Here is a 25,770-nt window from a genome sequence, read left to right on the forward strand (position 1 = left end):
TCTTACATGGGCTCAACAGGAGACTTGGAAGAGAGTCCCATTAACCAAACAGACAAACTACATCAGGCTCAGGAAATCCCCTGAGCTGAAAATAGCTGGAGGCCGGGAGAGTTCTGGGGAGGATGAGGAGTATTGTTTATCTGCTCCTTCTGGTCCCTGATCATGCACTTACATCTATTGTTAGAGACAGAATACTGCTGTGAACTACTGTCACATCCTTATGAACATTAACAAAAACATGTATTTTTGTCAAAGCTGGAATATTTCAGAGGCATAGTAGTTCTGACAAAGATCTCAGTAGGAACAATTCCTAGTGGTAGCCATCTCTGATCACTGCTGATCGGGTGGGAGAGGAACTGTAAATTTAATCTTCCACTTAGAATGTAAAAACCTCAGTACAATTGTGTTGTAAAGACATCTGCAAAGTTTTGATTTTGTTCCAACAGAGTGAAAAATAAGCATTGTCACAAACCAAGGTTCTGTTTTGTCTCTGCATATCTATTAACTGTATTTTTACATTGTGCACTCAAGCATGGGCAAGCATAGAAGAGAAACCTGGCTCAAGGAGTAAATGGTGAGTTCTGCAAGTGCAAAGGTGATCAGCATTTAGATGCCTGTTCTACTAAGAACTTGCCAAAACATGGAGTGGAGAGCAGCAGTGGGGCCCTGCAACCAACTCCAAATTCCACTGGCAGCAAAGGAACCAGCCTGCCCTCTCCTCCTCTGTGTTGGGGAGAACGTTGCCAGTAGGGATACAAAGCTGGAGAGCTTTGTGCTGGGTGAGAAGATTATTGCTGCGTCAGCCCCCATGTCCCATGATGGACGAACCTTTGGGCCCTTGCATTCTCTTCGCATCCCACATCCTAGATGAACCCAAAGGATAATCCTGCTTGCTTTTGGTTTGTTTAACTGAAGACAGAACCATAGAAATGCTGTGGTTCTTCCACAGTTTCAAGCAACAGAATGATGACATTACTTCTTAAAAGTATTAGTCTTATAATTTGGAGTGACTGAAGCAGGCATTCAGTCTGTATTCCCATTTTCTTTCACAGAAGCATCTTATGAAAATTCATTGCAAGTTGCAGGGACCAGAGGTCTGGATTTCTGGCTATACAGTGCCAATATCAATCAAACCCATTGTAACATTTCTTTCAAAGATGTGTGTGGCATAGACAAAGCTGTGCAGACTGCATAGCGCTCTGGATTTCTGAGACATTTCTAAGAATCTCATCTAACTTGTTTTCTGAAATCAGTGTCTACTGAAATTAAAAGAACATGCAAAATCTTTACTTCAACAGTGACGCTGTAGCCCACAGCTTGAAAACGTGACCTCAGTGTACCCTCAATAGTAATCAACTGAAAGCACAGATACAATGTCAGTTATTTGTTCCTACCTCCCGTTATTCCTGGGTTTATTCCATGCTTTGTTAGAAGTAGTCAGTCACTCTGAACTGAATCTTCAGAGTTAGGCACAATCAAAATCATACACAGGCTGTGCCTCATTACCTACAAGGCTGGACGAGGCAGATGCAGAGCTGGTGAATCAGGACACTGAAGACTGCCCAGCCCAAGCCTAATCTCATTAATATTTCCAGCAATCTCCTGTCTGCATTCTCAAGTCAAGCCCTATGGAGTCCTATATTATGATGCCTTCTGGATCAACAAATGATGGTTCATACATTGCTTTCCAAAATCCTCTCAGGTAAAGGAAGCAGGCTCATCCAAGCATGACCCAGTCTAAACTTACTGGGGTCTGTAGCCATGTTAGCACCACCTCGTAGAGGTGCACTCACTTCAGTAATATGTATAATGGATCATACCACTTGAATCTGCTGGTCTGATGCATCGCTTTTCTGTTGCGTCCAGAACCATTGGGTGTGTACAGAAACAGTTGTAAGATCCTTCTGTGTTAATGCACTGGCCATCAATACAGCTGTTTGGGTCCTGACATTCATCCGTGTCTTTAAAATGGAAGGAAATGTATCAAGGAGAGCCAGCACAAAGTAGTTGCATTGTGTTAATCCATGTTTATATTTTCCTGTATTAGGAGCAGATTTCCCTGCATGCCTACTGTTAATTACCACAAATGCCAATTGCTGTCTGCAAAATCTTGCCTGTGCCCTTGGAGGACAACAGACAGATCAGCAGGATGCCGACCTCTAATAAGTACTAGGGAGCATCTAGATGAGGAGGCGTGCTGAGGGAGTTGGAGTGCCGGGCATACCCTGCATCCAGCACAGCTGCAGCTGCTTCCCATGTTCTTGTCACTTTAGGACAGTACCAGCAGGCATTAGAAGTGGGCATACTCTGAGATTCTTCATGAGCTAGTCAGGAGAAGAGATGACCTTACCAAGCCACAGTAGTTCTATTCCTTAGTTTGTCTTGCAGAGGAAAAGCAGAAATTGAGCTCAAAGGGAAGAGCAGGCCATTTTACCTCAAATAAATTACCTTAAGTCAGCAAAACCCCCACCCTTTGGTAAAGAACAATCATAGAATCCCAAGGTGAAAGGCTCTCTTACTGTGGTTGCAAAAATTACTTCCTTTCATTATGCTATTCTGCACATTATACATGGTTTTCTGCTTACAAAACAAAAGCCGGGTCACAGCTATGAGTAAATTTCAGTTGAATACCAGAACCAAAGGAAGTACAAGGTTGTTCAGACTAAAACGGGCTTATCAATGACCTGAACTGTAATTTCACATTGCACATTAACTCCTTGTGGAAAATATCTGTCCTTGAAAAAAAAAATCTGCATTAATTTGATTTATTATAGTAAAGCCAGCACACTTACCAACCAAAAGATAAGTTTGAACATCCAAGCTTTCACTGCTCACCCCACGTACAAAGAACAGAAGGCTAAGTTGTACCTTGGCAGAATGAAGCAGCAGTGTGCATACCAGGAGGGAGCCACCTCTGATCACTTTGTGCTGCCTGCATAAAGTCTGGTAGCAGCTCTAGCATATGCACTCAAAGGAGCACAAGGGAGCTCCTGGGAGCAATTTGCTGAAAAAGGAAGCAAATAAAGCAAACCCTGCTCTACATGCCATTCCATGTCAGCCAGAATTGCTGCCCAGCCAAGGAGAAGAGAAGGGAAATGACCCAATGCCTCTTAAAAAGCTGCTACAAGAGTTTGGAGGCCCAGTGTTCCTCCCCTTGCTGGAAATACCGCAGTTCTGATGGGAATCCTGCCGTATGAGTCTGCTTGTTTTGTCCATCTGCATACCATTATAGTGACAAGACCACTTTAAATAAACTTACCAAAGCACTGGAGCTTAACAGGGTCATAATATGTGCCTTGCTTGCAGTAGCACTCATAACCTGGCTGTGTATTCAAACAGAAGCCATTTTTACAGATTTCTTGTCCAAAAAGTTGGCATTCATCAGCATCTGAGGAGAAAACATTAAAGGCTGTCTTACCATAATTATGAGGCCGTACAGAGGAGCAAGGTGGAATAGAGCCTATACACTTCACTGTTCAAGCATCTTCACTTTAAATAGAGGGCCCCAGGAGCACAGATATCCACAGGAAAAAAAAAAAAATTGTGTGGAAGAGGCTACAATGTGCTTGTTGCCAGAACAGGAAAGGGAAACCTGGTGGACCATGACTTTCCCTTGTCAGAATAAGTCCTGTGGCACACAGACACTGGAAGAACCTGCAGCTCCCTTTTCTTTCCTTTGGTACCACATTGCTCTTAGCTCCAAGCAAAACAAATTAAGAATATGGCCCGTATTTTCCAACATAATTTGCTTTACCCAAGGGATTCCCACCATAGATCTAATTTAATCACGCCATCTGATTACAAATCTAAGCAGTTATGCTTACAGATGCACTTTGTGACTGCTCCCCTCTCTCCACAGTTTGGTGACTCTGCTGTGCCTGGCAGGGAACCTTCAGATCTGCACTGCTTGTGTCTTTATTTTTCAAAGCTCTGTGCACAACTTCTGTGAAGGCTTCCTACCAGATAGGAACAATTGTTTTGCTAAATATAAGGCTGTAGCTGTCGCTGGACCTAGTGGCAGCTGACAAAGACAATCTGCCCTACTTTCAAATGAGGCTAAATGGTTTCAGGGAGGTTTCACAAATAATATATACCAGCTTGTCCATAGCTTTTTGCAGGTGTACACATTTTTTCCCAGTCTTGTATTTAAGTATTTGCTACTGTTGGAATTCCATTCACTTCCTTTTTTCCAACCTACTTTGCATTTGCTTGAATCTACCTCTTTGTTAGTTAGGCTTGTATTAAAAATGGCAATAAAAAGCACAACGTGAAGCAGGTGATTCTCCTCTAAATATGTATTGTCTTAATCCACTGTCTTCTATAGATTTAATCCCAATTTACTCTGGGGCAACACAGATTTTAGTCCAAAACTGTCATTTCCAACTGCATGGCAGTTTTAAAGGTGAATTATTCAAATGCTTACTTTCTCCAGAAGAAGTGAAAGTGCTACAAAGCTATCTATTCCTACAGCCTCTCTTCCAGTCACTGCCTGGCTTCGAACAAATATTTTGACAGTTTAGCAGCAAGAACAATGCAAAGGTTAATGAGAGATGTCATGCACATATCTGTAATTTTCCTGTGGAACATGGATTTGTGTCTGGGTTACAATGGAAAATCCTGGGAGTCAAGGAATTCCAATTAAGAAAATTAAGAAAACAGGAGTTGCTTCTACAAGCAGAAGGCTTGTGGACAAAAGCAACAGGAACATGTGAGTTAGAGTAATAGGGCAAGATCACATTACTAAAAGTATGTATCCATTTATTATTTGTCCTTTCTGCCATTCCTAAGGTTATAACAAAATAAACTTATTGCAAACAGAAGAAGTTCTATTATGGAAAGGATTTGTAGAAAATATTTCCTGATGAACTACTTCCTCTCTTCAATATTTATGTCAGCTAGAGATATTATTAGCCCTAAGGTAGCACAACAAAAACAATGCACAATTTCTCTGAGACACATTTGGACAGAGTGCACACACAGCATGTCCCAAATGTAGATTGCAAAGATATGCAGAAATCTCAGATCTGCAAAGATAAACAACATGCTTAAACAATTTCTGAATAAAAATACTCAGAGAGTATTAGGTCCACAGATGAGCTCTGTGACAGTGTTCTGACTTTTCCGGACACGTAGACATTGTCAGTCTGCCCAACATTGGTCTCTGCTACCATCCATCTCAGGTCTGGATTCAGCCCATGGGACTTCGTTCTTTATGTAAGTTGATGGACAAAACAACACCTCCAGAGAGTGAAGGTCTTATGTGAGCCATTTAAATGCCCACATTAGCTTGAATCAATCTGGCTATTAATGCCTTATAACCTTTAGTATCTTTTCCATGTCCCGTGTTCTTTCCTGGTGCAAAGAATCACCTGCTGAGGATAACACAAAGGAATACTGGTAGGACAGAAAACTGAACTCAACCATAGTCTACTCACTAACTCAACAGGAAAACTGACCAAGTAGTGTCCTGCTCAGTGGGGAACGATAGTTCAAAAAAGTACACATAGCAATCGTTATAAGACCAACCAATTTTTGTCATCTCTCAGCATTACGTCTAACAGATTAGTGGTTTAGCTAAAAGTAACTCTGACAAATGCTTACCTATCCACCAAGTGATACTATGCCTCTATAAAGGTCTTAAAAACCAGTAAATTTTACCGCATTCTTACGTGATATGAACACAGTACTTTCTAGATTTAATTCTTGATTTGTAAAACGGCAATTCCAATAAGAAAAAAATATATTAAATGCATGCTTGTCTGAAGATCCTGTACCTGCTATGCAACCCAAAGATAATATGTTGACTTCATTTTAGCCAACAGAGTGTGTTTATGCCAAGGAAAATTAATCCCACAAATTATTAATATTGATGGCTACTTCTCAAACTTGAAAAGGAATTTAGCTGATCTCACTCTTCCTTCTTAATGATACCAACACCCTCCCACCCACACCCACAAACTCCACTGTCACTTGTATTTCTCTACAATCTTCTGCTCAATAATTATTCCATGAAGTTCTTTAATGGAAATATCATTGCTGAACTTCTCAGTTTTTAAATTAATTCTTACTTGTAGGTCTAATGTTTACCAGAACTCTTCTCCAACTCCCCATACATTTATTTACAAATATAAGGTGGCTTTGTATTTCATATGTAAATGAGTATTTGAGGTTTGTGGTCTCAGCACCTACTCTCACAATATATAACACTCAGTATAAAATAAACCAGAATATTACAGAGACTGTATAATTGACATTCTTAACGATCTGTCAAACTATGATTTTCAGTAATGTTTCATATCACAGACTGTTTTTGTCACCTAATAAAATTTGAATTAGTATGTTTACATTGCTGGCTCACATTTCTAGTCAATCAACTACCAGAACTTCTGAAATAATTAAACTTAATACAAGTCAGTACTGACCTTTGTAATTCTGAGCAAGAAGCCCGTAAGATGATTCTCCAGAGGGAATGAAACCTTTTCCTTCAGGACACAAATCAGTAAATTCAGCTAGGAGAGAGAGAAAACAAAAAATTATGTTGTTACGAAAAACCTCCTCATGTACGTATCTGTTACAGGGTATTTCAAGAAATCTGAGGTGACGTTTTGCCTTATTCACATCTATTGCGCAATCACGCACACCTATAGCTACGTGGGGGATGCTGACACTGCAGCCTGACTTTCCCCTGCTCTTGGTTTGCAGAACTAAATTTAAAATCCTAGCCAGGGTACTCACAGCATCACAGAGCTCTATGCAGACTAACTTCTCTTGCTCCTTGGCAGGAGAATGTCGTCCTTATGGGGTTTCATGGTGCACTGCAGTTATAACAATACCAGTAGCCAAATTATCTTAATTAAATCTAGCATGGGCCTCCCTGAGCTATAGTACAAGCTGCAACCTAGACATACCCCAACTGAGATACAAACCCCTGTCCACATTCTTCAGTCCTTATACAGGAAAAACACTAATTGACTGCAACAGGAGAACATGGTGTGGATTACAGAGGGAAATTATTTAAAGTGTGTTGGAGACTATACAGAATCAAATAAACCTATCCAAGCAGAGAGTCTCTTTCTGTAACGCATTTCATTTCAGTTTCACTGATTCTAAAGTATAGTTAAAACATGAATTAAACATGATGATACATTTGTGTGAAAAGTAATCTTCAGTGTTTAATCTCAAAAAGTTTACACATGTTCTCTCTTACATTATTTTTTCCAGCTGGATTCTGAATTTCAGCCATCACTGTTTATGTTTCAAGTACCGTTTTCAATATTTGTGACAAATATCATATGGCTGTGTTTTTCTAATTTAATATTTAGAGGTTAAACAACGGTCTGCAGACAGCATGATTAACTGAATTGTTCAGTAAGTAGCAAAATGTAAAACTAATGTCATAATATATATCAGTAATTCATAGTGCTGTAGAAACAACATTACAAAGAATAGCTGCAGACACAAAACCACTATAATGCTGACCTTTGTTTTCTTGCTTGTGGGAAAAATCTAACACATTACCCCAGTGTCTGGAAAAAGCTTCTGTGAGAATCCATCTTTGTTTAAAATCAGTTTGAGATAATGCTGTTCAGTAACAGGCTGTTTTTATCCCTGGGGTAACTGCAGTCAAGCAAATGGATTTATGCTGGCTATGAATTATTCCTACTAACTTTTCCTCTGTGGAAGTCTCCCATGGGTAAGTTATGACTATACGGTAGAGAAGATGGGGTTCAGTGGGCAAGCCACCTCTCAAGGCAAAGCACACTACTGTTAACATAAACACAATGCTTCAAAAGTTTGCAAAGGGACAGAAGGCATCCTCATACCAGTTCCAAAGACAGGGCACGGAAAGATTTCACAGTTATCACCCCAGCCAGCACCCAAGGTACAGCAGCATTCTTGTTTGGTTACATTGGATGTAAGCACGTTGTCACAGAAATTAGCATCGTTCAGATTGTAGTAGCACTCCTTCTTTCCATCTTCATGTTCATCAGCCTCTATTGGTAATTCTAAAGGCAAAAGAAAACAGAAATAATGTAAGATGACATGTGAAATGAATCAGTTTTTCAGGACAGCCACAGTACCTTAGTTTCACCACAGTGAAGAGCAGCACTGTCAGGCAGGGAAGAAAATGGTTAAGTACAAATTTTAGGTTTATTTTCTTGTTCTTAGGAAGAATGATGGAAGCTTTTAACCTTCCTTCAACTTTTTTAGACCTGTTCTCTGACTTGGCCACAAAGGAATTCTTCACATTTGTACTTCTTTCATTTTTAAGCAATGCATGAACTACCTGCTCTCATGCTCAGTCATCTATTACAGCATGTCCAGCTACTGACATAGTGCTTTTCACATACAGATCTGGAAGCTCTTCACAGAGGTGAGCAAACATCACAACTTCCTTTTACCCATGAAGAAACTAAGGCACGAACTGAAAAGGCCTGATTTTCAAAAGAATGAACATTTCCAGTCCCTTTTAATTTTACTGGGAAAAAAGCATGTTCCATGCTTGAAAACAAGGCCCTTTATGATTTTAGCAAAAGTAACTGACTGACTCCATACGAAGCAGAGCGATATAATGCAGATGTCAAGTTAACTGATTCTGTACTTTTAAACCAGCAAACAGGCTTTACTTTAAAATAGGCATCCAGCCAATAAATCAGATTTTCTGCCTTTAGTAGTTGAGTGGGCCCTCTCACAATATTTATAAGGACTGGAGGCAAAATTGTCTCTCCCATAGATCCAATAAAAGCCCACTATTAATAGTCAAAGACCTTTCTAAAGCAAGGCATTCCTAAAGTACACCAAAAAGTAAGTTTGAAAAGAAATACCTAGTTGAAGCTTCTATGTTTGCAGAACTCTGTCTATCTACCCTTGCACTTCCACAAAAATTCTCATAAAGAGCTTAGAAGTGGGAACTATCACATAAAATTGTTATTCATACTTGATTGGTATGAAGAACTTTTCATAGGCCATCCAGAAGGTAACCAAGTTCTGAAGTTACAAATGCAGACATTTATTAATCAAACCCAAAACTTTGATCAGGAACTTGAGAAAGACAGATCTTGAGGTGACTGGTTTATTTCCTTTTCATCTTGGGAAATTCTTTATGCTTAGCACTTAACAAATGTTTAATTCATAAGACCTACTAAGAATTATTACATGCTGGCTGATTTTCAATTGTTTGAGATTTCATTCCTTTCTACTCGGGCCCTTGCACAACATGCCAAGCATGAGAGATATCGCAAGCAACACATGTACCCAGGTGGGAATCAAAACCTTATTTTATACCTGAGTGACAGTGCATTTCAAAATGCCAGAAGATTAGTAAGACGCGAAGAGTTGTGGTGTATAAACTACCTTTTTTTTTGCCTCACAATTCTTTTCAAGAAAAAGCTTACGGTGGGCCCACCACCTCATATGTCTGCCTCTCCCTCTGCTTGCCTCTCGGAGGTCAAGCTCAACCTCTTTATGCCAGTTGTGGGATGGATTTTGTTCTCGTCCATCCACTTAAAAAATAATGGCTGTGAGGTGGGAGCTTGAAGACAGCGATTGTCCAACAAATGCTGAAGGAATTAAATGAACTCCAGTTCTCGTCACCTCAAGCCTGTTATCCCTGCCCACCCACATTCTCCCAGGCAGACAGGGCAAGGCAGTTTTACTGAGCAAATACCAGATCCGTTTTGAGAAAAGCAGATTTAAAAATGCCTCTATGGATTGCCTGTTATTGCACTTTAATAGTCTGAATGTGTGTTAGAGTTCTTTTGGCTTCTAATTCCAAACAGACAATTGGATTTATTTCTATTTTCCTCAGAAGAGCAACTGTTTCTGTTCTGGGAGGTTGAGGAGCTGGCAGACACCTCTATTCAAATCTAGTACAATGTTGCCGCCTACGAGGCAAACTCTCCTTTGCTGTTTGGCCAATATAACCAAGTTATACATTAAAGGAAACACCCAGCTGAGTGCTTATTTCATCTTTGCTAGTTTAGCCCATGGTGTCCCCTCATCAGAGAATTACAGTTTTCCATAATGTGCTGAATTTCATGAAGTGTGGTGGTTTTGAGGTATCAGCTGCTATCCAATAGGAACTACAGTAAGACTATCATGTGTCACAGAAACACAATTGAACTAAATCTGTTATTCCAAGGTGAGAGAACTGCACTTCAGCCACCAAATTATATACATTTGCCTTGGCTGTTTGCCACCTGTCTCACTGAATCAAAGCCAGATCTTCAACAGGAGAAAAAACATGGCAGTTTTCATGCTGTTTACCAGAGAAAGAACACCAGAAGCTGCCCCAGGAGGAAGGGGAGACAATCTCATAATGTCACTGTTTATTCCCATTTTACATATGATGTGTTGGTCTCTCCTCCCATTATCTGTTCAGCAGCTTAAAAGTCTGTTGTTTACACAGCTGTGACAGAGTTAGTCAAGCAGGCATCATAAATGTTTGGAAAGCAAATGAGACACAAATCTTTTACAATATTTTTTTTTTAAACCAAGACCAGTCTGTGTCTACAAGCTTGTATGTTCTCTCTCATACATTATTAACCCTTTAGTAAACAGGTTGTTTTTGAAAGTGGTTTCACTGGGTATGTTGACAAAAGGTGATAGGAAATACTTATTTCTTTTCATAGAATTGTTTTTTCTGTTTATTTTTTGTTTTTAGAAAATGTAAAATATCTCTCTACCTAAGGCACACTGGTAAAGCAACAAAATTTTATTGCTGATATGACTGTTCTAGTAACAACCTCTAAGAGAGATGCTGTATAGTTGTTGCTAGACTGAACTATGTAGAAATAGATTCATATACCTCAGTGTAACCTTGATTCAACAATATGCTTCAGCATATGTTAGATGCAGAAATGCCCTTTGGTGGTATAGGATTCAGTGGATAAATCAGGATATTAGCATATGCTTAAACTTCAGCATACACTTAAATATTTGCCTAAATAGCATGTAAAAACACTGAACTATAGATATCTGAAACAGGATAATGCAAATTAAATTCTTCCGTGCAAGGCATGGTGCAAGCTAATGCTGACAGATGATGTCCACATGCGCCATAGGAGCTCTCAAAGCACCATGCCTGACTTGATTATGTGGTTTGTCAAAGCCAGAGGATGCATGGCTATTCCATCGTTCCTTGCAGGGAGGCAGCATGCTGTTCCTACATGATCATGCTGCAACCGGTCTAGAGGGAGGCTGAAGTACTCATGGTTGAGCAAACCAGTGTAACTGTTACTGCTCATCCTGCAGTGAACATATGGGGCTTATGCCACTTACAAATGGGAGGAAAAGACTGGTTTTGTTCCCTTTCCAGTTGACAGCGGCGCAAGGGCCACCCATTGGTTCCTAGAACAAAACAGGAACAAGCAAAGGGAGCAGATGTAGAAGAATGAAGTGTGTATTGTCAGCTCCTGAAATGTCAAATCCAGAGGTACATGGGACAGGGTCCTCACTTGACTGGTCAGTCTCTGAAGTTCTGAGAAACAGAAGCCAACCGATAAAAAAAGAGAACAAAACCAACCAATCCCCTGCCCCCAAACCATAACAAAAAACAACAGAAAGGCTGCAGGGTGTACAAGAAAGCAGGAATCCTTTTAAAGAAGAACTAAGAGCAGTAATTTCCTCCTTTTATTTTGTAAGAAAAGAGAATAAATAGGAAGATCTCTGTTCCTAGAACTGCTACTTTTCCTTATTCTAGTTCAAGACCATATGGCATAAACTACATCTCACTGCGTCCTGATTTACATGTCTTATGGTCTCTTATGTGAGACCTTATCAAAGAAGAGACAAAGGTGAAGCACATGTTTTGCTAGGGCCCAATGAAGGCTGGAGGGAAAGAAGAATGGCTTCCTTCCAAACTGATCACGTTCGCTGGTGAGAACAAAATGAACTTAGTACTGACAGTATTCATCTGTTGACTGTACCATCAGCCACACTTGATTTTTCATCCCCTCACTCCCCACAGTAACGGTTGGGTAAGACCTTGAATGCTCCTTGGACTTGATTTCTTTTTACATGGGCTCAGGCCCTCTGCTAATTTCTTTAGCTTCCGTTTTGTTTTGACAAGTAGCTGAATTCTCCCAAGTACCACCTCCTCACAGTACCAAAACAAAGCTAGCGTTCACATCTCTTGCAGATCTTGATAATATAAACACTCTTCTTCCATAAATTCGTGGAAGAATTTTAAACGGTGCAACTTCAGTTATCATCAGCAGATATTTAAGCTAATCTACTTCATGGGGGAAAAGTACTGCAGCATCACATTTTCCCTTCCAACCAGGAATGGAGGCAGCACCGCTGGGCATTGCTCTGCTGCCTCAGCCATCTTACTGTTTTTCATTCCTCCTTCATAAAAGAAGCTCCTGTAATCCTGGATCTTTCTCACAAAGATTTTTGCAAAGGTTTCAGTTTCTTAATCAGCTGCCAATGACATTTCACAGGCAACTTCCTGTCTGCTGCTCAGTACTACATTCAGTGATCTCAATACTTGTTGCAATTAGGTCACAGATATTTCAACCTTGTTTACAAGTCTGAAACACCACGAGTGATAGAAGAAAATAGCCACAGCCTTGTAAGCTGTAGCATCTGCATCCTGGCACTAGAGCAAGGATTTTGCATTTTGGAGGGGGGGAAAGAAGCTGTGCAAGTAAATCCCTTCATTTCTTGTACTCTATTGCTCCTGATATTTGGCTTGTTCCTTTCTCCAAACTGGATCAGTGTAGAAATCTGGAGGTAACTTTAAGGTATCTAAACTATTTTTTAACAAGCATATTCCCGGTAGTATTTGCAACACCCCAAACACCTGATAACAAAAGCTCACAAATCCAGTATGATAGACTACTAGGAAAGACAAGACAAAAGATGGAGTAAAATGGGCAAGGGCACTCAAAGCAACTTACAACAATTCAGTGTGATGGCGTTTTGTTTGTTTGTTTTTGTTTCCCCCCACCTACCTTTTCTGAGGACTTACATTAGTACTAGGTAATGCTAAGACGATATCGCTATATACAAATTTTGTTTTCAATCATATGCTCCTTTAAACATTGTCTGAGCATACTAAGGGAAGTTTGTAAAAATTTGAACAAAAAATAAAATCACTCAGCCACAGACTTGATTGTGTATCACATTTCAGTATTACAGTACTGAAAACAATAAATTGTTTACTCTTAATTGCTGTAACTGTTTATTATTACTGCCACAGCTGTTGACGTACGAAATTTAGAAGGTGTTTCTTCTCTATTTTCACTGTTCAGGATTCACTGATAGCATATTCCATCCTAGAAACACCTCTTCTCATGCACACAATTTCAAGAAGACAAAGTTCTAAATTTTTCTCTTGCAGTTAAAGCAACACCAGCATTTAAACCCACTTTACCTTTCCATTAGTTACATATGCAGTGGAAATCATGCCAAGCACGCAAAGATCCATTGGTATTTTACCTGGTGAGGTACGGAAGCGACACTGTCCGGTCATTGGATCATACTCCTGGTTTTCATCAGAGCAGAGGCACAGGAAAGAGCCATCAACGTTTTCACAGAGAGCTTCGCCACATACTCCACTCAGCATTTCACATTCATTCACATCTGGGAAAAAAAGCCAAAATATAAATCATTTCAGGCTCATTACTGACAGTTTGTTCTTTTATCTGCTCTATCTGTGCCAATGGTCTGCCAGATTACACATGTGATGATCTCTGGGGAAGGATTAAAAACACACTAATACTCAAGTGGATTCATAAAGAAGTAGTCAGTCCTTTGAAATAAAGGCCTCTGAAAGCCGCAATGCACTTTATAGACTGTTGGTGCTGATTAGGTGCTGCTCATAGACTAGAACACCAGTTTTCACTTTCTTTCATTTTTCGGGGGGATTCTTTTAAATTTCTTTTAAATTATTTTTAATTTTTAAATACTTGATTTTGTTGCCCCCTTTTCTTGAGATTTAAGATTCAGACTCATTTCATTTCTTTTCCTAAGCACAAAATGTAATCAAACTTGTTTTCTATTATTGAACTTCCACTGAATTCAAAGAGCTAATGAGTAGGTTTTGGCGCAATGCAGACTGCATTATGAAAAAAGAATTCCCTTTTCTCATCAAAACCCCATTTTCTTCATGAACATCCACTGAAGAGTGAATTCTCCAGCCTCAGTGCCACTGCTTGCCTTTTGCATGCACAGCCTCACAGGCTGCTCTGGAACTCACAAGAGTTATGCCCAGGTCACCAAGGGAGCCCCCGCCGAACAGTGCAAATTTCCCCTCCCTCAAAAACCCCACATATTTATAAACTTGGTTTCTGTAGAGCTCCCAACTAGCCTACCCTGAAATGCTTTTTTGATTGACAGGAGAGTTGTCTGCTGTTCAAACCAGGCTTACTAAATATTGTTAGGACCATTTAACTTTACTTTCTTTTCAGTTGCTGATATTTAAGTTTGAAAATCTGTTTTGTCTACTAATGACATAATCTAAAGATTATAATTTGTGTGTCACAATTCAGAAATTTCTATAATTGAGTATAGTGTGTAAAGGATAACTTGCAAGGCAACGTTTTATCCTTTTTACGTCTTACCCAGCAAGAATGAAAATCTAGTTGTGTGACTGAATGTTGATTTTTGTGTATTTTTATATAAATATGCATTTTAACTTGTGGTTTTCTCAGCACTTTTAAAATATATTTTTTTCTTTATCCTTTTGCTGGATTCCTATCATAAGGAATAACTCTTCTTCTTTGGGGAAGTTTAGTTTAGTTTCACACCAGCATTTGCTTTCTATTTTTTTTTCTTTTTTCTTTCTTCGCTTCTGTGAAAAGTCACTGTATGCAAAAATAGTTTGGAACATAGCAATGTCTAAGTGCCAAGTGGCATAAAGAAGTTAGTACATCAGAAAACAGATACAAACACTTCTGTAAACCTTCTAACTCGTCCTCTCTGTTTGGCATTCCGTTTAAGTCTCCGTTCCTGGTTAATGTGCTGAGTCTGGCTTGAAGAAATTGCTTAATGAATACCCTTCATTGATCTGGTATTAATTTTATATTAGAAACTTGTGCTGCCTCAGATGGTTCTCAGGGCAAGCATCCCTATTAACAACAGATCTGGAAACCTATTACTCATGAGAGAAATGTGAAATATTTACACATTAACAGAAATCTCACATCTTTTCATGGCGATTGGTGTCTTTCCTGGAGCTCAAAGCCAATGTTAGAATCTGTTCAAATATGATGTTCCTAGGGAGGTGTGCCATCTAGTTCAGACTGGCTGCACTACGTGCCAGATGTTATTTTCTGTAGGAGGTAGTATAGAGTCCTGGTTATTTAGCTAAGAGACTAAACAGATGTGCCATCTAAGTAGGCTAATGTATTAAATTCAATCTATTATGATTTATATTTGTGAATTGTCCTGATGTGCAGAAATAGTGAGGTTTCTTTTTTTTTTTTTTTTCCAGCTTATTTGCTATTGGTTTCCATTCAATCCCAATCCAGGTTCTCATTAAATGGATATGCAGTTTTAATTTTCCATCTGGCACAAAGTTCAGTGAGTAAAGCACAGCTCAACTTTATTTTGCTAGGAAGTGGTATAACTTTAACAAAAAATGATGGAAAATAAAAATGTTTTTGTGAAGAAACACATTTTGTTTATATGCTGCTTTGTGCTCACCAGAACCTTGGAGGAACAGTTACTTGCACCTAAGAACTCACCCGTACACCCGTGCCCATCCTGTGCGTCCTGATACCCTTGGTAACAGAGGCAGCGGTAGGAGCCATCCATATTTTCACAGAACCCATGACTGCCACATATTGTGCCATTCTCACATTCATCAACATCTGCAAGGAAGAATTTTAACATCAGACAGGCCGTGTGACAATCAAAGACAGACATTCATACAAAGTGCAGGAAAGCAACAGATGAGCCAATTTTGCAAACAGATGCAGCCATGTCCCTCTGTACATTGGGAAGAAAACCACAAATGACAAGACACAAAAATTTAATATAAGCACACGTACAATTTAAGAAATTGTTTCAGTGTTACCTTCACAGGAAGTATAGCAGACAACAGTTTTGGTCAGCTGGCTCCCATGTGTTTCACCAAATCTCCCAGTCATGGCATGATGCTCCATACCACAGAATAAGACATATTTAAAATACAACCATCTCTCTGACTTTCTTTTCTTTTGCCAGTATACAACAAGAAGTCAACGACATATGTAAAAATGAACCCCCTGTATGAAACTGAACCCCCTATGCCTAAAAGAAGAGTTCAAGGTTATGGTTGCATCTGTTATGCAGAAGTGCTGCATTGATCATATTCTTGCTGTCAGCACCAAAGAGAATTTCATGGTGTATGTATGTGTAAGTGGTAAATGTCTGTGGACTGAGCCTTCTGGGTTTAAATTTACACGTATGAATAATCTTACTTAGGTAAGTGAAATAATTACAATGCCTGCACCCTTTCATTTTTAGTTCCCATTTGTGGTTTGCTGGCCTTACAAGTAAGAGTCACTTCATGAGTATGTCTCTGACTCAGCTGCCCATCAGCCTATCCTGAAGCAGAGTGACTTGTGGTAGAATGTGCTTTATTCTTGTAAGTATATTACAAGAGCTGGCAATGTATTACTTTTATCTTCATTCAAAGACCTAAACTCAAGGCCCTGACCATCTGTGATCATTTAAGTTGTCATGGTGTGTTTTTCTGGAGGAAGAACTTAACTGAAACTGGAAGCCTGCCAGGATGCTATTAGGATTAGTACCTTCTGAATTCCTCGGCAGTTCGAAGCAGAGAAATGATTGTTGTGATCTAAGAAATGATCTAAGAAATAGAAACGGTTATGACTGTTAAGTAAGTTTGTTGTCCACTGGGAATTACCTTCTGCACTGTACCTCGGGAAATTACATTTTAAATAGTGAATAAAGTGATTTGCTTTTGATTTATCTGGGTACTAGCTACTATCGTTAATTCTGCACATTAGAGGAGACCTTCATGTGATGGAGCCTACCATCATTCTCCTCCAGTGAAGGCTGTAGGGCACTCTCTGCACTAAAGTGCTGGTGGAACTGAAACCCACGTTGCAGAGAGACAGAGGGCTGCTCTGAACAGGTGAGCAGCACTGCTGCTCAGTGTCTCTCTGAGAGGAGAGAGTGGGGCTGAAGTGCAGTCCTGTCTACTCCTCCAGCTGTTCACAGCTGACTCAAAAAAAAGCCCTAGAAAAGTCCACAAAGATGGATCTCATTCCACTGAGCAAGGACAATTTTACTTTAAAATTGTGTCTTATGCTCGGCTAAAAAGGAATTCTTGGTCTTTGAGCCACGTGGTCACAACTCCCTAAGCTACCCAAATTTGACCAGCACATCATTACCATCCACACATTCCCTAACAGGTAACCTGTTGTGCGGCCCTCTCACTCCCCAAGTGCCCAAATTCATCCATACATGCTTCTGTCTGCCTCAGGGAGATACTTTTTTGGGCTCTTGAAGACCAGTTTTTCCTATTTGCTGTGAATGAGGTTTGAACAGGTTTAGAACTGCATGTAGATTTTTAACGCCAGAAGAGACTAATCACATCATGTAGCCTGACCACTTAAATAGGTGAAAAATGTCTCCGGCAAATTTCCTTAGTAAGTTGTGGAATTCTAACATGATTTCAGAAAGGCATCTATTTTCACTTTAGGATGTTTAAGTGATAGAAAACTGTGCTCTTCTCCTACTAAACTGATCCTCTGGTTAACAATCTTTAGCTAAAATATAAAAAATACAAAATTTATGCAAAAACTGTATGTACTACATAGACTGAAATCTAGGATAATTGTTAAAAATTGTTTAAAAAATACTTGCACATGGAACTGGCAGAATAATTTATTTGGTATCTTGGTTTTGTCAATGAAGGCTTTAATGTCCTTTATAGTTTGATTTATTAAACAAAGGAAAAATACTGAAGGAATTTATGTTAGAAAAGGTTATTTGTAGTTGGTAAAGAATACAATAGCTCCTATGTTTATTCTGAAGGAACTGACTGTGAAAATTTGAGAGGTTCCTGCACTCTAAACTTACTGAAATCCACTACAAACTCTCCTTAGTAGAATTAATTCTGCAATAAGAGTAAGCAAAGTGTATCTGTATTAAAGACAGTGTCAAAGGTAAAAGATCAAGTATTACCTTTGATACTCTTTCCTTTTCCAGTCACCATAATGACGGAATTATAAAAAGATGCATATAGAGTTACTGGGAGAAAGAAAATACAAGTTCTTTACGGTCATGTTTTTCTGGTCCCTCCTCCCTTTTGCTGCTGTGCATTACACCTGCATAACATATCTTATTTAAATTTTTATTCTCATCTGATCATCAGAGTTTCCCATATCTGGTCAAAAAATCTGAATACTCTATCTCTTATTCAGAAAATCCTGTTAAGAAAGGGAATTCGAAATGAGTAAACAATGGTGGATTGACAGAGAGGAACTTAAGACAACAGACAATAATGCAGTGTTTGTATTTTCGGTGGCCAACTATAGTTTAATAACAGAAGTTCCTGAGCCCCAGGACAGTTACTCTGTTATAAACCTAGACAGAAGAAACTACAACTGGGGATTTTAGAATTACCTAAATTACAGTATTTCTCTTATTTAATAGCTAAATGTTAAAGGAAACAGATAGGGGAATGGATCGTGCAGCTGGTTCTCCAAAGGTAAACCAAAGTCATTGACTAAAAAGCTGCAGAAACAAAACTTGTGATTGTAGCAAATATCGTAATTTAGTTCATAATATTGCCACAGAAGAGGGCTTTGTTTTTAAAAAGTGCACAGTCTGAACATGACTGGGTCTTTCACTGTATGGGAAACTAAAGAGAAGGTCCAAGCATCAAATATTTTTCCTTGTCTAGACAGCTCACTCAAAGGAGTCCTGTTTTACAGCCGGAAAGGGCATTTGTTTCTTAATTCGCACTATAAAGCATGAGGCTTGCAATCGGCAATTCTCTTGCTATATGGAGACAAAGCAAGGGGAAAAACTAAATATGAAACTAATCTACCTCATGTCTCTACAGTGACTAAAGCAGTTCTCTGTAATTACAACCTGGTTTAGAATCCATGACTCAGTGCTGCCTGCTTTAATCAAAACTCCTTTGATCTAACATCATCAGGATCTAAAGAAAGGCAAAACACTTGTGTGCTGAAGCACATTCCTGTTCAGCTCTGCACTGTATTCTGCCGACCTGACCAAGATGAAGGCATACTTAACCTCAGGCGTGATATTTAAATCTCACTGAAATCTACTTACATGGCAAAGTGTCTGGAAGAGGAACTGTTTCCTAGGACAGTTCTGTACGGTGCTTGGAGGAACAGAGCTCTGATTCTGAGACTCCCAGGGCTCCCCATAACACCCATACATAAAAATCACTGTATGAGAAAATTAGAAAAATGAATATTTGAATAAGGACTTTGACCATCTAGAGGCAGTAATGCTGGATGGTCATTCCAATGTTGCAATGATGTGTGTAAGAAAGAGATTCTTGTTTCTCCCTTTTTGTTCTTACTTCTCTAGAGCCAGCATCCAGGTAAGAAGTAGCTGATGCCCTAAAACATCTCTATCAGCAAACATGAGAAGACTGGGGAAGTCCATTGTGAAACAGGAAGGTAGATCACAGGGGCATGTTTTGGAGATGCATATGTCAGTCCATGTTTGACAGAAGCCTTAGCTTTCCTGCTTCAGTATTTAACCAGAGTTGGTGAAGCTGTGAAGTCATCTACTACATAAAATTTACTCCATGTATCAGATAACACTCTATGGCAAAGGAGTCCTAGATTTTCCATACCTTTTTCTTAAAGCTGCCTTGTCTTCCCTATATTATGGGCAGAATAGTGGTTGTGATGTGCAGCCACAGCAAATATCTGCTCTCTTAAAATGTCTTTGGTTCTTTGTTTCCCCATCCAAAAAGCTCACTTGGGTGACTTGTTTAGTGGACAAGGAAAGGAGAACAGGGTACAAAACCGTAAGTGAGGGGGAAAGGAAGAAGTAGAGGTCAGAGAGCTCTGTTGGGATGAGTAGGTTTTTTTGGAGTGCCTGTTGAGGCAGGCAGTGAAGCTCAGGCCTTGGAGCAGAGAGAGGGAAGAGTGAGGGAGCCACTTGAGAGACATATAGGATTGGACATGGAGACAGAAGAGGCACTTGAGGCAGGGTATTGACTTCAGCATCAGAGAACCTCTAACTTGAGTTTTTGCCAGCACAGTTGACTAGCAGCCAACTGGGTAAAACGCTGCCTTTAGAAGAAACCCAGAGAACTCAACAGGGAGCTGGGGAGCACTCCGAGAACCTCGTGCAGCCAAATTGCTGAGCCTGAGGCCAGGCAGCAGTGGAATGTCACCGCTACAACAAAAGTTTGTCTGCACCTTGGAAGAAGACACATTCTCCACAGCCGTTCAGTTTACTTTGGCCGATGGCCATAAAAACTCTGTACCAGAACTGAACCACATGGGGTTTTTAAATGTTTTATGTTGTTGTTGTTTCTGACTTTTCGAAAAAACTGACTCAAACCCATGCAAAACCAGTCTGGAGATATGGAAAATCTGCTCCCCAGGTACAGAGAGGCGTCTGAAAACAGCAAAATTGCCTCAGGTTCTTTCTCTGATGGTATAAACGGTTATTCTCACTTCACTAGAAGCAAATTCACAGAGACACCCACTGTAAAGAACAGTAGCTCCTGCGGCTGGAATCCGCATCCCTTCTCAGTACCTGGAATGTCGCACATTCCTCGTCTTTCTGATCCTTTTGTTTCATCTTGCTTTTTTGCGTGAAGCTGACACCACTACAAATATTAACACTGATGCTACCAGTGCTCCCTTAAATGAGTTTTTTCAACTCCAGAATTGTTTTTATTAAAATGACAGAATGGAGAAACGAATCGTGGTAGAAAAGGAGTGCTGCTGCTTCAGAAGTACCCTTGCTTTGCCAAGTTATTAAAATACTTTTCCAAGTGCTGAATATAAAGTCTGATCTGTATTCCATACACATCACCAATTGTGAAGCATGCTCAACTGGTTTTGTACTTGTTGTTTTATTATTCATTAAAAAGTTCCAAAACTACTCACAATCCTGGAAATAAGATCTTGTGATTTCATCTTTTTCTACTTAGCGTAACTTTGGCTTTTTTGTTCTAATGGAGATTAACTTTGTAATACTTGATCATATGTGATAGCAACCCTTCCCTGGGAACTGTGCTACTTTATTAACTGTCAGAGACCAGACAGAGGAGCTCACTGTTCCTGGTACATCCCCTGAAATGAGATGCCACCAAGTGGTGGGTTTGTTTTTCTTTTTTTTTTTTTTTAAGGTTGTGTTTCTATTCAGTTCTGCCTCTTTTAATTTCTGAGAGTTTGATTTCACGTTACTAAGCGTTCTTCTAAATTTGGTTTGGAATAAAGTGTTTGGTTTCTCCTAAGAGCAGGCTGCATTCTTGTCTGACCACTTTTTTTTTTTTCAGCTATGCTCAACAGTGAGGCAAAACACCTGCTACTACTTTTCTTGCAGAGAAATTGAAGATGTTTAACCATATCCTTCCTAAACACTGGGTGAAATGTATCCATGCTGCCAAAGGAGTCTATGAACATGCTTTGGAATTATCCCCATTACTTGAAATCTCAAACCACTGCCTTGTCCATCAGTCACTGGAGTTACTCAGATTCTTTCTCTCTAGCCTACCAGACCAGGCTTTTGTCTTGGCAGCAAGGGAACGCTTCTTTCAACTTATGCCATGATTACAAAATAAAGTAAATGTTTAGACAGGAAAAAGCACCAAAAATACTGCAGGATTTTTTAAAAGTTATCAATAATCATTAAAACACAAATTGTTTGTTTGATGTCATGCTATATCTAAATATACAGCACTTATTCCCTTACATCAGCATAACGGTATTCTTGACAGTAGTGTATTTCATTTCATTAGATATTATATTACTAACTATATGGCAGGTTATATGCCAGCTCAAATAGTAACGCTGTAATGCTGTTTTTCCTCTGGTAAAAGTAGGAGGAGTAAATGGAACAGTCAGACAAAAGATTCAGTACACCTCCTCCTCTGAAGGAAGAACCTTTTCACTGTCCCTCAGTAAACTATAAGGAGAGCTGGCCCATGAAAACCAATCATGTATGGATTTCCTGGCCTATAATTTGGGAGAGAGAACAGCTTTGCTTACTTCTTGGATGCTTGAGATCCACTATCCATAGGTTTTAACAATGAGCTATCATCTGCTCAGTGCTCCTCCTCTGCATGCATCCTGTCAAATTACTACCATATAATTTTTTTCCCTTCTGAACTTTTTGAACAGTCTTGAACAGTCCTGTCATCCATAAGAACAGCCATTCTTCCATCCAGTTAGGGGAACTGTTGCTTTCTGTCAGCATCACTGACTACACAAAGCCACAGATCTTCTTGGTATCATTGCGTACAAGTCTCCGATTTTAAATTCCGTGCAGGGGTGCAGCATCACTAGCGAAGTGTGTGCATTCCATTAGCAACAGGATATATTCTCATGGTATAACCAAGTAAAAAGCCTCATTACACCTAAATTCTAGGCTCCTGGTTGATGTTTCTCACCGGTGTTATTAGTGGAGCAGCTTTTACCACCATATATGAAAAATACCTGTATAAGCACACCTGCATACACTTACAAAGAACAAGCTGGCTTTAGCACTGTAAAGATCTAATCACTGATATTTACTCCATTTCTACCATTTCAAAATGTCTGAGGTTCTATCAGACAGCATTTTACTACAGTTTCTCACTGGAGTTACTTGTGTTGTATGGATGCTTCATCTGCATCTTTTTAAAAGTCTTGACAAGCAAGGTTCTTTTGTCTCACACACAGCAATGAGAACATTCAGGCAATTCAGGATTGCTGCTAATGTACTTAAGCTTTAAATTAAATAATCCTAAATATTTATGGCACAAAGGTCTTACCCACGGAAACTTATCAGAAGCCTGAGTTCCAAACTAATTTTACATGCATTCTATAAATTTTTATTCCTTCCACCCTTGCTATAAGATGGAAATAGTTTCCATTTTCCTAATTATTACAGATATCTACTTGTTTAATATATCTTAAGAATATCATTCCCTCCTTTGCCATCCTTTGCCAGAGTTAGGTTAGTATTCCTTCTTTTTAACTTATTTCTTGTGCTCAAAAGATACAATAAGATAGGAAAATTATAAAAATCAAGAAAAGTTAACACAGCTTATAACATGAACTCCATCACATTGCCCATTTTGTACATTTCCTCCTTATGATCAAACAGCAACCCAGTACACCCTGCATGTACAAGAAAAAGAACAAAGGGCCCTTACATGGCAGATCACGGAGTTAATAGTAGTTTTGGGGTATCAGACCCAAACCGACTGCTTTTCTCACCGAGCTAATAACAGCAAATCACTGGGAATGCATTACTGTAACTTGTCTCACCTTCACATGTCCGACCATCTGCAGACACAGAAAAGCCCCGGTCACATATGCACTGGTAGGAGCCATCCGTGTTGAGACACTCCCCATGAAGCGAACAAAGGTCAGATCTCTCACATTCATTGATATCTAAAAACACAGAGACATTAATAGCTTTGCAAATTATCCTACCTTTAATATTAACCCTAAGTTCAATTAGTCTTAAAAGCAGCTTTTATTTTCACCAGCTATGTAAACGGGGCTCATTTTCCAGAGTAACCAAATCTTCAGGGATCACTCTTAATCTCTGTATAGGCATCAGTATGTTTTGCTGCATCATACTCTCACTATATCACACTCTGCGATGAGGATGAGCAGATGAGAGTGATTTGTGAGAGATCAGTAAAAGCTCCATACTAGCCAACATTTCTGTGTTAGGGGAATTCTCAGTCGGCTCCATCTCACTGCTCTTTGCTGTGTGCTGCTCAGCTTGTGCATCTGGTTCCATGTGTTACCAGCAGATCTGGCGTTGCATCTTTCCCAGTAGGCTGATTTCATATAATTTAAAGCCAAATACTCTATTTTGCTGATGGGGAATGGGAATGGTCCCAAAAAGATTGCTACATAAGAGTCTGTCTTTTTTTTTTTTTTTAACTTAGAATTTTTCAAATATGTGAATCTGAAAAACAAGCATTTCTTTCTGATTGATGTCTCATCTTAACAACAAAACCCGCCATCACAATTTAAGCACTGCATTTATTCATTAAGGAGGTACCACTTTCAATTGAATTACCATTCACATTGTAATTGCACTTTCGTATTTTGCTTTACGAAAATCTACTAAGAAGTTTTCAGTACCATGCTGAGATCAAACACACAGTTATGAACAAAGCTTACGCACATGGCTCACTCATCCATCATCGCAGATAATAGAATTTCTTATTCTTAACTGTGTCTTTTGTTGCTTAGATTCTGGCTGTTGTTACAGTCACACACAATGCACCAAAGTATGGAGACTAAATAAATTGTTATTATTCCAATACCAGCATTTCAAGACCCATGACATCCATTATAGAATTTTCTTTAGATACAAACTGATTCTGTCTTGTTTGTAAACCTTCTAGGCCAGTGTCCTGAAGTCATGGCACATGTGCAGAAAGAGCAGAGGCAGCTCGGGGAAGGGCAGTATCTGTATGAGGTGCACAGGGAAAAGTCAGTGCGCTGGGCTTCACACAACACTCATATGTGTAAAGTTTTCTCTGAATTCATAGTAGATGCAGACCAATGACAGACTTCCTGGATCTCGTAAAGTGGGAGATCAGCAATGACAAAGACAGTACAGCAGTACCTTCTCGGGACCCACATAGTTATCAAGACTAAGCTGTCAGTCTCTTAGTTTTGACAGCAAAATAGTAGAAACCAAACCAGGTGATTACACAAGGTAGATATTAAGAGACAGGAAAACAAAATTAACAATGTTAGAGAAATAGAGTACAATTTGTCTGAAAAAACAAACTGCACACTTTTCTAATGTTTTGGACTCTTTTCGACTTTACTCCTTACCAAAATGCATGTTCCTAATTTCTAGTCTAGTCCAGATACAACATGCAGACACTGCATTGTGACAAATTTGCCAGTTTAATTCAATAGCTCTCTATTTTCAGTTATGGTTTCCTTTGAACGTAATAAGGCTACGAGCAAGTCACTTCTCATGTTTTTCCTCAACAAAATAAACAGTTTAAAAGCATTCAATCCTTTTCTCCCCGAGGCCATCAGTTTTTTTGTGTTCATCTCTAACTCTCTTCAGCTGATCAGCATCCATTTTGAATTGTGGGCACCAGAATGTCAGTGTATAACAGTGTGCCAAAGGCAGTATGTCAGTGCAAAACAGAGGTAAACAAACTTTTCTTACTCTTGCTGGATATTCTGATTTTTGAGTCTGGGGAGTGCATTAGTCCTACCAGCTACTGGGTTGCACTGGAAGCTCACATTCAGCTGACTGTCTCTGACCCCTAACTCCTTCTCAGCAACTGTGTCCCAGAAGGAAGTCCACTGTCCAGCAGGCATGACTGGGACTCTTTCTTCAATATAGAACTGGATATAATGAAACACGTATTCTTTGCTCACAGCAAGTATACCACGTCATCGAGATCACTCTGCACTAGTAGACTATTATCTGGATCTTTTATCATGCCCCTAATCACTCCAGGGAAATACTCTCAAAAATTGTACGGGTTTTCTTACTATTACAGAACTCTGATAGAACTGTCAGTAATTTTAAAATGTCTCAGCTTAGCTGCTGTTTTAAATATTTTGAAGGCACTGCTGAAATGTAAAGAAGTCATCATTTATGATGAAA

The 25,770-nt window shown here is 39.4% G+C and overlaps 1 protein-coding gene across 7 annotated transcripts in view; it reads right to left on the minus strand.

Annotated features, from left to right (window-relative positions):
• Positions 1-25,770, minus strand: part of LTBP1 (latent transforming growth factor beta binding protein 1) — a 196,513-nt gene that overhangs the window by 15,082 nt on the left and 155,661 nt on the right. For 6 of the 7 annotated variants that reach the window (XM_071806163.1, XM_065835820.2, XM_065835818.2 and 3 more), the window contains 7 exons: positions 23,436-23,561; positions 15,693-15,818; positions 13,444-13,587; positions 7,824-8,006; positions 6,423-6,509; positions 3,260-3,388; positions 1,821-1,961 (listed from right to left, as the gene is read on the minus strand). In XM_071806163.1, coding sequence (XP_071662264.1) covers positions 1,821-1,961; positions 3,260-3,388; positions 6,423-6,509; positions 7,824-8,006; positions 13,444-13,587; positions 15,693-15,818; positions 23,436-23,561 — 936 coding nt within the window. The remainder of the gene's footprint in view (positions 1-1,820; positions 1,962-3,259; positions 3,389-6,422; positions 6,510-7,823; positions 8,007-13,443; positions 13,588-15,692; positions 15,819-23,435; positions 23,562-25,770) is intronic. The other variant, XM_065835819.2, reaches the window with a different exon arrangement.

Source organism: Patagioenas fasciata, chromosome 3 (assembly GCF_037038585.1).
Source record: "Patagioenas fasciata isolate bPatFas1 chromosome 3, bPatFas1.hap1, whole genome shotgun sequence".
In the NCBI taxonomy this organism is placed as follows: Eukaryota; Metazoa; Chordata; class Aves; order Columbiformes; family Columbidae; genus Patagioenas; species Patagioenas fasciata.